The sequence below is a fragment of the Trichechus manatus genome, unplaced genomic scaffold (assembly GCF_000243295.1).
Source record: "Trichechus manatus latirostris isolate Lorelei unplaced genomic scaffold, TriManLat1.0 scaffold00091, whole genome shotgun sequence".
NCBI lineage: Eukaryota > Metazoa > Chordata > Mammalia > Sirenia > Trichechidae > Trichechus > Trichechus manatus.
The window spans coordinates 5805426-5819491 of NW_004444027.1; the positions used below are offsets into that span (position 1 = coordinate 5805426).

A 14066-nucleotide genomic window follows, 5' to 3' on the forward strand; every position below is an offset into this window, starting at 1 on the left:
AGACTGTGAGAGAATAAATTTCTCTTTGTTAAAGCCATCCACTTGTGGTATTTCTGTTACAGCAGCACTAGATAACTAAGACAACCAGTGATAGGCTGAGCCAAAAAGAGATTGAAAACAGTGCTTAATTACAATGTACATACCAACTAAAAACAATGAGCAATTATGTTTAACAGAGGAAGACTCTCAGCTCCCTTAGGATGAGGTTAAAAATGATTAAAGACAAATGGTAGAAAATTTCAAAGCTTTGCCTAGTCTTAAATCGGCAATGTAATTTTCTTTCCCCATAACACTACATCAGGGCATGTCTATCTTCTATGATAAAATCTCCACTCTGGACTGTCATCCTTCCTGGCTTGGAGAAGCACATTTGCCATTCCAAACACTTACAATGTCACCATATTTTATTCACCACTCCTTTCTAATGAAATACTCCCATATATACATGCAAGCCATTTTGCTCACAATGCACTGGTAATGGAATGCTTCTGAGCCTTTCTCAGGGAACAATGATTTATAGCCAGCAGGAGAGTTAAGATGAAATCAGGTACACAAGTTCCTGAATGTCACATAATTTTATAGTGAGCTACAAGGGAAATGTGGTTTTAAATTGCATTTCGCTTATTCTTTAGGTTGGGGTACAGTTATACGAATTAATTCTGTAAAAACAGCACCTCGTTATTTAACAATATCTATTACAAGAAGGAAATGCCTTACTCAAATGAATCATTTTAAGGATCTTAAAACTATTCTTCAATTGTGAAATTTATGAGAGGAAGAATGATTTAGAGGATTAAGAAGTGGCTTGGATAAACTTTACAGTTCTTAACTTTCCTTTGCCTCTGTTTTATTTTAGTATAAAATTTGACTAGATATTAATTTTTAACTTTTTTGTACCTTTGGTTCCTAAGTTAATCATCTAAATACTGATCTGAGAAAGGAATTACTGTGGAGATAACCTAATGTCAAAAATATAATAGCCTTAAAAAAGAAAAATAATTTAAGTCATTTATTTTAGGTCTAGTCAGTTGATGATTAAAGTCACAATAGGACCCCAAAGCCTAGATTTCTAGGACTGTGTTCTTTTTTTTTTTACAACCTAGATGATTGCCCATTCTAGACTACCAAGAAAAGGCTAGAATAGAATCACAGGTCATAGTCTGGAAAGCCCCTCTACTCTAATTTATCTAAGAACATGTGCTTCTTCCACCTCCCAAGAGCTTAAAAGTTAAACCCTTGCTCCTCAGTCTATTCTCCACACAGTGATCAGAGTGTTCCAATCAAACAATGACAACCACTGCCCTCCCAGCCCTGCCAACCTTCCATGACCTCTCATGACCTCTAGAATAAAGCCCAAACTTATGACAAAGCCTACCTGATCTGACTCCTGACAGAAGCAGGGGTTTAAAACTTACATACTTGAGTATTTTAAAGTTATTAAAAAAAAAAAAAAAAGAAGTTTATTCATTGCACTCATAGTCAGTACAGCCTGAAAATGAGCTGGACTGAACTCTAATAAGCATCATCTTTGAAACTATCATCACAATTCTAACAATTTTCGTTCTGTGGTAATAAAATGTATTTGCAAGAGAAATACTTCTATTTGTACACATGAGCCAACGAGATCTGAATCTGAGCACCAAGTTTCCTTTAAAATCTCTTAAAAACAATAATCACCAAGTACTAAAGATCCTAGCATGGATCTTGGGATTTTTCAGGAAGAATATACATGAGAAAAAAAAAAAACTGAGCTTATCAGTCACATTACTACAGGGTGTCTTCATTATGACAAGACATGGCTTTCCACTTGCTGTAGATATCATTACCTTGTCCAAGAAAGCATTTCCATCCTTTAGGGACCAGCTAGGAAGATTAGACAGCCTGGGACTGGGAAAAAAAAAAAATTAAATTACCCTAAATAAATTATAATCCTCAGTGATTTTATGGTGACTGTACTGTCTCCATAAGGTTGAAAACAGTTTGAAATTACTGGCAGCAGTGCTCACCCAAAATACTCATGAGAAAGATGAAAAATTACCAGGTTGTATCAAGCTTAAGAATTATGTGGTAACAGAATATTAAAAGGACAAATAGTTTAGCACTGAATTGGGAAAATAAACAGAATGTTATACAGATTAATAAAGAAAAAAGAAATATGAGATACTAGAACATTTTATGGTTTTCCAATCACTGTCTGTGACTTCATCTTACTTGCCTGACAACAATCCTGAAGAGTGGGCAGAATGGGTAGCATTATATTGTAGATGAAAAAAACAGACTCTGAAAAGTTAGGTGCTCTGACAAGAACACCTATTTAGTAGGAGGCTCACCATCTACCAGTCAGAATTTACTGAGAATAAAAATACCTGAATTCTAGTGAAATTCATATTTTGGATTCACTGCTTATAAGTGGGTTTAGTCATTCATTACTGGTGGCCTGAGTTTCAAGTTCTGGAAGACAAAGCTAGTTTTCCCAAACATTACAAAATGATACCACGTATCTAAATGAATAATTTCTAGAAAGTGAATTTAAGTTTATGTATACTTCAGGTTAAAAAAAGTATGGATTCAGAAATCATACACTTTTGGCAATCTCAGGATTTAGCTGACCAGAACAATTATACTGGAGGCAGAAAATGTGCGTAATTCAGCAAGGAAAAAATATGTTAATAAAAAAAAGCATAATCACCAAGTAGAAATGTGAAGAAAAAGTACAAGCTGGATGGTAAAGGATTCTACAACTTCACAACAAAATTAAAAACTGTGAAATAAAAGTTAAGAATAAAATAGAGTTTGTGACTAGAAGAACTCTATAATCACAAATCAAATATTAGTATACTTCCTCATCCTCTTCCCAAATTTAATCAAATTCTGACTTTGTAATTAGGTGATAGGTATGAAAGTCAAAGAGAAACATAAATATGTAAATATTTGTCAATCCGCTAAGAAAGGTTAAAAACCTGAATAAAATACATACATATCTAATTTCAGAAAAAAGTGAGAATTTTTTGACATATTCCAAACTTACCTAAGTTGCAAGAAGAGTACATAAACTACCATATACCCTTTACCTAGATTTACCAACTGTCTACATTTTGCTTTTACTAATGAAAAAGTGAGAATTTTAACTTTGATACTTGAGAATGGAAAGGAATACCAGGAGAATCAAATTTGGTTGGTTTAAATTATACCTGATATCCATTCTTTGTTGCTGTTGTTTATTCTGGGAATTTTCTACTCTAACCTCTGGTGGAGGGATGGGAATCCTATCGCCATTAGCTATTTTAATTCCCACTCATCTCATTTAATAGTTACATGTCTTTACTTTTAGACTTCTTACTTCTTGAAAAATATATTTACTATCAAATCAGATTAAGAAACCAAGCATTCTAATAAAACTGTAAGGACAAGTCAATGTGGGTACTATTCTCATTTCATGCATGTTAACTCTCTAAAACAAGGTTGTAAATATCCCACTTTCCTTTACAAAGAGAACTAGATCAATGGACATGCATTCTGTCTGTTTCCCATCAGACACACATAAATCAACCTTCAAAATACAGTTGACTGATCCATTTAGTTGTCCTCAACAAATGATTAGAAATGGCACTCTACTTATCAGAATTCTTTTAAAAAAGCAAAATTTTCAGTTATTGTGGTTAGAGCTCTTAACAAACACTTTTCATAACATCAAAGCCTTCTATAAATAGCAATCGTTATTTTGGATTTGAGAAATTGGTAGTAGACTGAATCCTCAAAGGGGAGCATGACCATATAACAATAATGGTAAAGATGAAGCGCCACAAAAATATGTCTTCAAATGGCAAAGGCATGCTAACAATACAGATGACTATTGAGTTCCACTGAGTTAATGACTAAAGCATAAACAGTAAACTTGAAGCTATTATTACTTTGCTTTTATTGACTACACAAGTTGACTTGTAAACAAGAAGACAGAAGGTCCCTCCACAAAAATCTATTTTAAATAAAATATGGAAGATGAAGATATTAGAAAAGTTATGCTTTTAGATGAGCACAGGTATCAATTTACTATTTAACTATCATTTCTTAGGGGAAGGAAAAAACAATGTCATTTGAAAATTTTGTGGCCAAGAAAAACATCTCTATACAAGATCTAATTGTCTGTGTAATATTTATTTATTTATTTTTAGGACTTTAAAAAAAAATTTTTTTTATTGTACTTGAGGTGAAGGCTTACAGAACAAAATAGTTTCTCATTTAACAGTTACTACAAATGTTGCCCTATGACAATGGTTAACAATCTCACAACACATCAACAATATCCTTACTCAGCCTTGGGTTCCCTATCACCAGCTTCCTTGTCCCCTTCTGCTTTCTGGCCCTTGTCACTGGACTCCTGTACCTCATTAGTCTCATTTGGTTTTACGGGGCTGTCCACTCCCAGGCTGAACAGTGAACCTTGGAGGTAACTTCACCACTGAGCTAAAAGGGTGCCTGGGGGCCATACTCTCGGGGTTTTCTCCAGTCTCCTTTAGGCCAGTAAATCTGGTCTTTTTTTTGTGAGTTAGAATTATGCTCTACATCCTTCTCCAGCTCTGTCCAGAACCCTCTGTTGTGATCCTGGTCACTCAGTGGTGGTAGCCGGGCATCATCTAGCTGTACTGGACTCAGTCCGGTGGAGGCCTTGGTAGCTGTGGACAATTAGTCCTTTGGACTAACCTTTTCCTTGTATCCTGTTCTCTTCATTCTCCCTTGCTCCCGAAGGGATGAGACCAGTGGAGTATCTTAGATGGCCGCTCACAGGCTTTTAAGACCCTAGACACTACTCACCAAGGTAGAATGTAGAGCACTGTCTTTATAAGCTGTGTCATGCATATTTATTTTTTAAATAAGTAAAATAATCCCACGATTCAAAGTTAAAATAAGTAAACAAAGAAACAAACAAAACAACCTAATGCATTTTACTTTTATTTTTATTGTACTTTAAGTGAAAGTTTACAATTCAAGATAGTTTCTCATATAAAGATTTATACACACATTGTTATGTGACCCTAGTTGGTCTCTCTATACTGTGACAGCGCACTCCTTCTTTCCATCCCAGATTTCCCATGTCCATTCATCCAGCTCCTGACCCTCCCTGCCTTCTCATCTCACCTCTGGACAGGAGCTGCCCATTTAGTCTCATGTATCTACTTGAGCTAAGAAGCATACTCTTCACGAGTATCATTTTATGTCCCATAGTACAGTCTAATCTTTGTCTGAAGAGTTGGCCTTGGGAATGGTTTGAGTGCTGGGTTGACAGAGAATCCGGGGGCCATGTCTTCCAGGGTCCCTCCAGTCTCAGTCAAACCATTAAGTCTGGTCTTTTTACTAGAGTTTGAGTTCTGCATCCCACTTTTCTTCTGCTCCATCAGGGACTCGCTGTTGTGTTCCCCGTCAAGGTAGTCATTGGTGGTAGCCGGGTACCATCTAGTTCTTCTGGTCTCAGGCTGATGGAGTCTCTGGTTTATGCGGCCCTTTCTACCTCTTAGGCTAATACTTTCCTTGTGTCTTTGGTGTTCTCATTCTCCTTTGCTCCAGGAGGGTTGGGACCAACTGATGATCTTAGATGGCTGCTCACTAGCTTTTAAGACCCCAGACGCCACTCACCAAAAACCTAAGGCATTTTAAAGTAATCTATCAGTTAGAAAAATACTAAAAGGTAGGATGAACAAGATGATATGTAATTGATTTTCTTCTTCATACTTTTCATTTTTCCAATTTCCTACTCTGAAGTGTATTACTTTTATGATCAGAAAATAATAAAAAAAGCCAAGAGTACACTCATTCATTTAAAAAATATTTGTCAAAAGCTTACTCTGTGCAAAGTGTACAAACTGCTGGGATATGACAGTAAATGCAACAATCCTTGCCTAATAGGAGTCTGCAGTCTAGGACAGGGAAATAGTAAAGAGCCATTACAATAGAATAAAAAAGAGCTCTGACAGGGGTATGCAGAAGGTGTTATGGGTTCACACAGAAAGGGCACTTATGACAGTTTGTAGTGGGGTGGGAGAGCAAGGAGTAGGAGTTAGGTGGAGAAAATGGAAGAGGTCTTTCCAGAGAGAGAGGTAACAGGGAATAGCCTCATCATTTGGTGTAGTGCTGTACCCTGTTCATCTTCACTAATTCATTTGTGAAACTTCATTTATGTGTCAAGCACTCAGCTAGATGCTGGTGATACAGTAGTGACCAAAATATACCCATCCCCTAAAGAGGCAGGAAAGACAGATAAATCAAGTAATCACACAAAAAGAGAAGAAGCTGTTAAAAATGAAGCAGTATAATATAAAGTACCACAGAAGTCCCATAATGAAGGACTAGTCGAGGCAGCATAAAAAGACTTCCCTGAGAACAGGATGATTGAGCTGAGATCTAGACAGTATGAGAATGAAGGGGAAACTCCAGTCAAGGGGCAGGATTTGGAGGGAATAGAGAAAGAAGACAGCTACAAGTCATAATAATTTCCTGCAGTCATTCTTAGCACTCTTTGGCAGGGATATCTTACATAAAAGGTTATTTAAATGAAACTTCAAGAAGAGTCCCACAGAATACTCCCTGTGCTGCATAAATCCAATTATACTGCCACCTATACAGAAATTGTGGAGCCATAGTGAATCTGAGGGATGAGCTCCTGCTAAGCAGGCTAAGTGAAAGGTAGGGTGGGAAGAGGGAGAAAAGCCTTCCAGCCTGAACAAACATGTGTGACTGCTTTGAGACAAGAGTTAACAAGATTTCTTTGAGTCTCTGAAAGAAAACAAAGAACAAGAGGCAGAGTATAAAGAATAGAGAAGTAGGCATGACGACTACTGTACCGAGATGAAGACTTTGGTATTTATCTTAAGAGCAATGAAAAACCAATGATAGGTTTTCAACAGGTGAGAGATAAGATTAGATTTGTGTTTCTAAAAGATGACTCTGGGGAAAACCAACATCATATACTTTCTGATATTACATATCATCATTTGTGTGGCATTCCGACTCAAAATAATAAGTCTAACCTAACCATGAGGAAGGAGTCCGTGGGTGGTACAAACAGTTAACACACTCGGCTGCTAACTGAAAGGCTGGAGGTTTGAATTCACGTAAAGGTGCCTTGGAAGAAAAGCCTGGAGATCTACTTTGAAAAATCAGCCACTGAAAACCATATGGAGTACAATTCTACTCTGACACACATTCTGTCACCATGAGTTGGAATTGCCTCAGCAGCAAATGGAATCATGAGGAAACAGCAAATAAACCCAAATTGAGGGACATTATATAACTGGTTTGCACTCTTAAAAATGTCGAGGTCATAAAGAGAGACAGACTGAGGAACGTTTCCAGATTAAAGGAGAATAGAGACATGACAACTAACTCCCATGATTGATCTGGATTGGACTCTGAACCAGAAATCAATATTAAATTTTTTTTTTTTTTTTGCCATAAAGGACATTATAGGAACAACTGGTACAATATAAATAAGGTATGCAGATTAGATACTGGTATAATAGCAATGTAAATTTCCTGATTTTGATAAGTGTACTGTGGTTATGTAAAAGAATGTCCATGTTAGGAAATATGCACTCAAGTATATATGGTCACCAAGAGACAGAACTGACTGGATGGAACACAACAACAACAAATAAGGAGCACCATGTCTGTACCTCTTTTGGTTAAGATTATGTGTCAACTTGGCTGGGCCATGATTCTCAGTGGTTTGGCAGTCATATGATGTTGTAATCATTCCCATAATGACATCTGATATAATGTGATCACTTCCATGATGGGATTTGCTGTGAGTAATCAATCAGTTGAAAGGGAGTTTCCTTGGGCGTGTGGACTGCACTGAATATAAGCGGACATTCTGGCAAAGTTCGTGGGCTTTTGTTCGCGCTGGATCCAGCAGCTGGCTCCTGTTCATCTGACCTTTGGTTCCCAGGACTTGAGCTAGCAGCTTACCTGAAGTCTTGCCTGCCAATCTTGGGATATGCCCATGCTCCCAGCCTGTGAGCCAGAGCCCTGCTTTCTAACATGCCGATTTTGGGTTTGCCAGCCCCTGCAACTATGTGAATCAGCAGAAGCCTTTATCCTGATCCATGGACTTGGGCCGTTTCAACCTCTACAACTGCGTGAGCCATTTCCTTGATATAAATCTCTCTCTGTATATATTTATATGCTTTATTGGTTTTGCTTCTCTAGAGAACCCAGCCTAGGACATTTGGTACCCAGAGTGTTTTTAGAGAAACACAACTGGAAGGATGAGTTTTCTAAATTGGTTCTCAAGTCTGGTTAGTCTTAAAGATGTTGATGACTCTGCTTCCAGTAGTGAAGAGGGCACTGCTAATCCATGGCATGAGATGGCAATACAAACATGCAAAATTTCACCACCCAAAGATCAGGTATTGGTGAAAGGCGAGGCTCTGGGTGACTGCATGTGTGATACTTTCTACCGTTTTGTTATAATGAGAAGTATAAGAAAGCTCGTTGGTTGGTCCTACTTTTGCCAAAGTGGTGAAAGAAAGAGATGAGCTCAGGACTTCAGAATCAAATCTCACGAGAAGCATAAATGACCTCAAAGTCTCCATTTGTGCTTTGAAACAAAAGCTTTATTTCTTGTAGAAACAGAGCTGATATTGCCAAAAACCAAATGCAGAGTCTTATCTTAAGAAGGCTGAATTACAACACCAACTCAACTGCCAACCTTGAGAGGTATCTGAAGTTAAAGTGAGGGCACTGATTGGGAAGAAATGGGATCCTGCAACTTGGGTTGTGGACACATGGGCAGATAATCAGGAAGCTGGAGACAGTGAGCCCCTAAATTCCACTGAATCACTCCTGCCAACAGAACTAGCCCTTTCACTCCCATTTGAAGAGATTACTCCATGTTTGTCTGCTAAACCACACTCCCCAGTAAAACCATTAGCCCCTCCACTCCCATCTAGTGAGATTAACCCAGCTGCCTCTAAAGAGCCCCTGTCTGAGTCATTGCCTGCGGCACTGCCCGAGGCACATGCGTTCCGAGACAATGCTGAATGTTCTCAGAACACTTCCTCACTACCCATTTTGGCTTCTAGATCTATAACTAGACTTAAGTCCCAGCTAGGCCCCAAAGGTGAAGTACAAAGTGTAACCCAGGAGGAGGTATGCCACACTCCAAAAGAACTGCTTGACTTTTCTAATGAGTACAAACAGAAACCTGGGGAATATGTGTGGGGATGGCTATTAAGGGTGTGGGATAATGGTGCAAGGAACATAAATATGGATCAGTCTGAGTTTACTGATAGGGGTCCACTAAATACAGAGTCTTCATTCAATGTTTCAGCTCTAGAAGTTAGGAAAGGATCTAACAGTTTATTTGGCTGCATCGCTGAAGCATGGATTACACGGTGGCCTACATTAAATCAAGCTGAAGTGCCAGACCTGGTACTTCTGTAGAAGAAGGTATTCAAAGACTTAGGGAAATTGGCATGCTACAGTAGATTCATCAGGTCAGACCCACAGACCCACACACAGAGTGCCCAGAGGACACACCTTTTACCATTACCGTAAGGAACAAATTTGTGAAGGGAGCCCTGGTCTCCTTGAAGACAGCTGTGACTGCTATCTTATGTATAACTAAGATTTGACAGTGCGAACTGTCCTAACTGAATTAAGGCACCTAACTACAATGCGGCTGATTGGATCCCATGGTAGTAGAAGCCAAGTGGTGGCACAAAATCGACAAAGAAAAGGTGGGCATGGTTACCATAATGGACAGCAGGGTCAAAGCAGTCAGAATAGTCTGACTTGTATGGACTTGTGGTGTAGGCTACTTAGTCATTGTGTCCCTGACTAAATAGCTAGGGAATGTACTAAATATTTACTTGATCTGTACAAACAGATGAATTCTACGTCAAGTGAACAGCAGTCTAACATGAATCGCCAGAATAGAGTCATGTCCCTGAAATCAATTCCTTGATTTCAGCAAGCTTAAAGACCCACAGTCCCTTGAAAGAAGGGGAGGCTAGGTACCCTTGAGGAAGGACTCCAATACACTGCCAAAAACTTACACTGTTAATCTTTCTCCCAGCCTTCCCCAAAGGGATATATGGCCTTTTACGAGAGTGACTACTAACTGGGAAAAAGGAAATAATCAGACTTTTTGGGGATAATTGGATACTGGCTCTGAACGGACACTAATTCCAGGAGACCCAAAACATTACTGTGGGGGCATACGAAGGTCAGATTATTAATAGAGTCTTAGCTCACGTCCATCTCACAGTAGGCCCAGTGGGTCTTCGAACCCATCCTGTAGTGATTTCCCGAGTTCCAGAATGCATAATTGGAATAGATATACTCAGCAACTGGCAAAACTCCCACTTTGGATCCCTGACAAATACAGTAAGGGCTTTTATGGTAGGAAAAGCCATGTGGAAACCATTAGAACTGCCCCTACTGAAGAAAATAATAAACCAAAAGCAATACCACACTTCTGGAGGGACTGCAGAGATTACTGACACCATCAAGGACTTGAAGGATGCAGGGGTGGTGATTCCCACATCCCCATTCAACTTGCTTATCTGGCCTGTGCAAAAAACAGATGGATCTTGAAGAATGACAGTAGATTATCGAAAACTTAACCAGGTGGTGATTCCAACTGTAGCTGCTGTTCGAATTATAGTCATATTGTCTGAGGAAATTAGTACATCTCCTGGTCTCTGGTATGCAGCTATTGATCTGGCTAATGCCTTTATCTCCACACTTGTCTTGAAGGACCATCAGAAGTGGTTTGCCTTTAGCTGGCAAGACCAGCAACACACCTTCAGTTGCCTACCTCAGGGCTACATCAACTCTCCAGCCCTATGTCATAATTTTGCCTGCAGGAACCTTAATCACCTTGTCCTTGGCAGCAGCAGCTCTGACTGACTCCATTTCCTTGTACAATGAAATAAAGGTGCCTTTCGTGTTCTCCCACTTCGATGTCTCGTTTATTGGCCAATACAAGTCATGCCGAGTAAGAACCTAGGGTTTCCACCCGGTAAAATATCTGGCAAGCCAGCCAGGAGCCATCTGCTCGGTTCCTGAGGTGGATGGGAAAACAGACTGGCCCTGACATCAGGCACCACTAGGAGATTTCTTGTGGAAACCTTGGAGTAGCTTTAAAACCTGATGCCCCCGGGACCCAAATGATGGCTCTACGAGACATGAAATGCACCTGGGTTGTTTGATAAGTGCCTAGGTAAGGCCTTAGAATAGTGCTAAAAAGCAGGAGAAATTGATCGTTAAGGGCATTAGGAATCTGAGATTATTTAGTAAGTAACAGGGTAACTCCTAGGTAAGGCCTTAGAAGAGTCCCAAGAAGTGGGAGGAATTGACTACTGAGGGCATAAAAGGCTCAGGTACCTGTTAAGTTGGTGCACTGGATCAGGCTGTGTGAGTGTGTAAGTGTGTGTATCCAGAGAATGAGGAATGTTCAAGGGATCCCGTAATGCATCCTGCTAAGACACATCCTTAAGAACTGGGAAGCGAGACTTGGACAGACATGGCTCTGGCAGCATGCCTGTCCCTTTCCTACTTTTGCCTCTTTAAATATATGCCAAGTAAAACCTTTCTTTTTGCTTTACTAAACACTGTGGTGTTTTCACCGTACAAGAGTTTATGGTGTAGTTGCTGCAGGGATCCTAAAACCACAAATCCAGTCAGTCGAGGAGACCTGGACTGCAGAGCAGAAGCCAGAAAAAAGAGAAGTCCTATCTTCTGGGCCCAAGTATTTACACTCCACGTCCCTTTGACATCGACAGGGTGAGTGCTCTCAGGAAATAAGCCTTTGCTTATTATTTTTCCATGTTTTCTTAAGTTTTGTTCGGTATATTTGTTTGAAAACCCAGTTGTTTGATTAAGGAGAACCTTTCTTAGATTTTTGCTTGATCATTTGTTTAAAAGTGGTGAACTGCAGTTTAGCTCTGGATTCGGGTGTTTGAAACATTAAAGAGGTAATTCTATTTTGAAAGAGCTCTGAGCCACTATAAGCCACAAAAATTCGGGCACAGGTCGACCAGTAAAAGCCATTCAGGTGGTCATCGAAACTCATCACCAGTATTAAAGACTCCTGTGACAGGATAAGGTAGTCAAGAGACAGGCTAGAGCACTAGGCTGCCTGTCACCCACAATCAAACTCTTGTGCAACGAAGGTACACATTGGTCTAAGTGAAACACTGTGCAAACCCCACAGTGTTCCTCGTTAGGTTTCTTTTTGTGGTGCACGGAAAACAGTGCTCTGTTTTGCCACATTTGCAGGCAGAAGTGGTAGCTCCAGACCTGTTTTATGATATAATTTTTCAACAAAAAATCACGATAATATTCCTCCATCTGATGCTCTGGCAAGTTAGTAAACTTTATCTAAAACCTGTCATTTCCACTGAATTGAGTCGATCTTACCAAAACTTGTTACACATACTTTAAGAAACAAGAATCCCCATGTCCTTGTTTTGTGTGGTATTGTTCGGTGAGTTTCTGTGGTCATTCTGTCTCATTTTTTTTTGAGAGATTGCTTCTGGTCTAGAGCATTGTATCTAAGTTTCTATCTTGTATCAGTTAGAGGCTATGGCTGAGAAATGCTGTTTTTTTGTAAGGCTGTCTTAGAACCTCAGTTCTTTCCTCATCCAAGAAAAACTCTGTCTTATGATTTGGAATTTTAGTAGCTACACTGAAGAACTTTATATTTAAGTCAATCTTAGAAGCAAAACCTTTCTAAGTAACGTAAGATAGATATTATATGAAATGTGTTGTATTTGAGGAAAAAAATAATTTTATCTGAAAGTAATACTAGTAGTTCCAGAGTGAGTAAAAAAAGAGACACAGGACAAGCCTGGAGAGGGGTGGGGAAGATAGCCAGGAATTGACAGATTCAATTACAAAATTGCTTAAGAGCTTTGGTATTTATTGGGTAGATAGCCTTTCAAAAGGCCCAGGCCAACTCAAACATATGTAAATGAATTGGGATGACCCCCGCCCCAACAGTCTAGCCAAGAATTGCTGGATTCATTTAGAAAACTGCTAAAGAGCTTTGGTATTTACTGGGTAGATAGCCTTTCAAAATGCCTACATCAATTTAAGTATATGTAAGTGAATCAGAATGACCTAATCTTGCCTTCCACCATGAGTCAAAAAAATAGAAGGAGTGGGACATCACAGTTCCCCAGCTTCTAGTCTCCAAGGTCATATAGCTCCAGGGAAGCTTTTTGAAAGATACTTTCCAACTAGGTTGAGACCTTTTAAAGATAAAAAGAAGTTATGAAACATTGCTGCTTTACTATAGTTATCAGAAATTGGGTAGATCCCAATCGTAACAGAACCGTAAACAAGTTCTCTCTACTGTGGGACAACTTTAAGAAGCCAAAGGGGGGAAAAAAAATCACAATGAGACAAACCTGAAATGGCCTGGAAAAATGTTTCCAACCCTAGCCAGACACTTAAGGTTATATCCATATCAATGAATTGGTCAGCTGAGCTAAGACAGTGTAATTTCCAAAGCCAGTTGATAAAATCTTTTTTTCATTTTTAATGTGCATTAGGTGAAAGTGTACAGCTTAAGTTAGTTTCTCATATAAAAATTTATATACATACTGTTACGTGACCCTAGTTGCTATCTTATAATGTGACCACACATTCCGCCTTTCCACCCCAGATTTCTCGTGTCCATTCATCCAGCTCCTATCCCATTCTGCCTTCTCATCTTGTCTCCGGACAGGAGCTGCCCATTTATTTACTGTTGTAGTTTAAGTGAAAGTTTACATTTCAAGTTAGTCTCATACAAAAATTTATACATACGTTATTATGTGACCCTAATTGCTCTCCCCATACTGTGATGGCACACTCCTCCTTTCCACCCTAGTCCCCATGTCCATTCAACCAGCTCCTAACCCTCTCTGCCTTCCCATCTCACTGAAGCTGCCCGTTCAGTCTCTTGTATCTACTTGAGCTCAGAGGCCTACTCCTCACAAGTATCACTTTAGGTCCCACAGTCCAGTCCAATCCCTGTCTGAAGAGTTGGCCTCAGAAATTGTTTTAGTTCTGGGCTGATA

The 14066-nt window shown here is 39.3% G+C and overlaps 1 protein-coding gene across 2 annotated transcripts in view; it reads right to left on the bottom strand.

The window, feature by feature from the left end:
• INTS9 (integrator complex subunit 9) overlaps positions 1–14066 on the bottom strand; it is a 157717-nt gene that overhangs the window by 76735 nt on the left and 66916 nt on the right. The window contains exon 3 of one of the 2 annotated variants that reach the window (XM_004382191.2): positions 1827–1887. The exons of the other annotated variant lie outside the window; for it this stretch is intronic. Within the exon in view, the coding sequence (XP_004382248.1) occupies positions 1827–1887 (61 nt within the window). The remainder of the gene's footprint in view (positions 1–1826; positions 1888–14066) is intronic. 2 annotated transcript variants of the gene reach the window in all.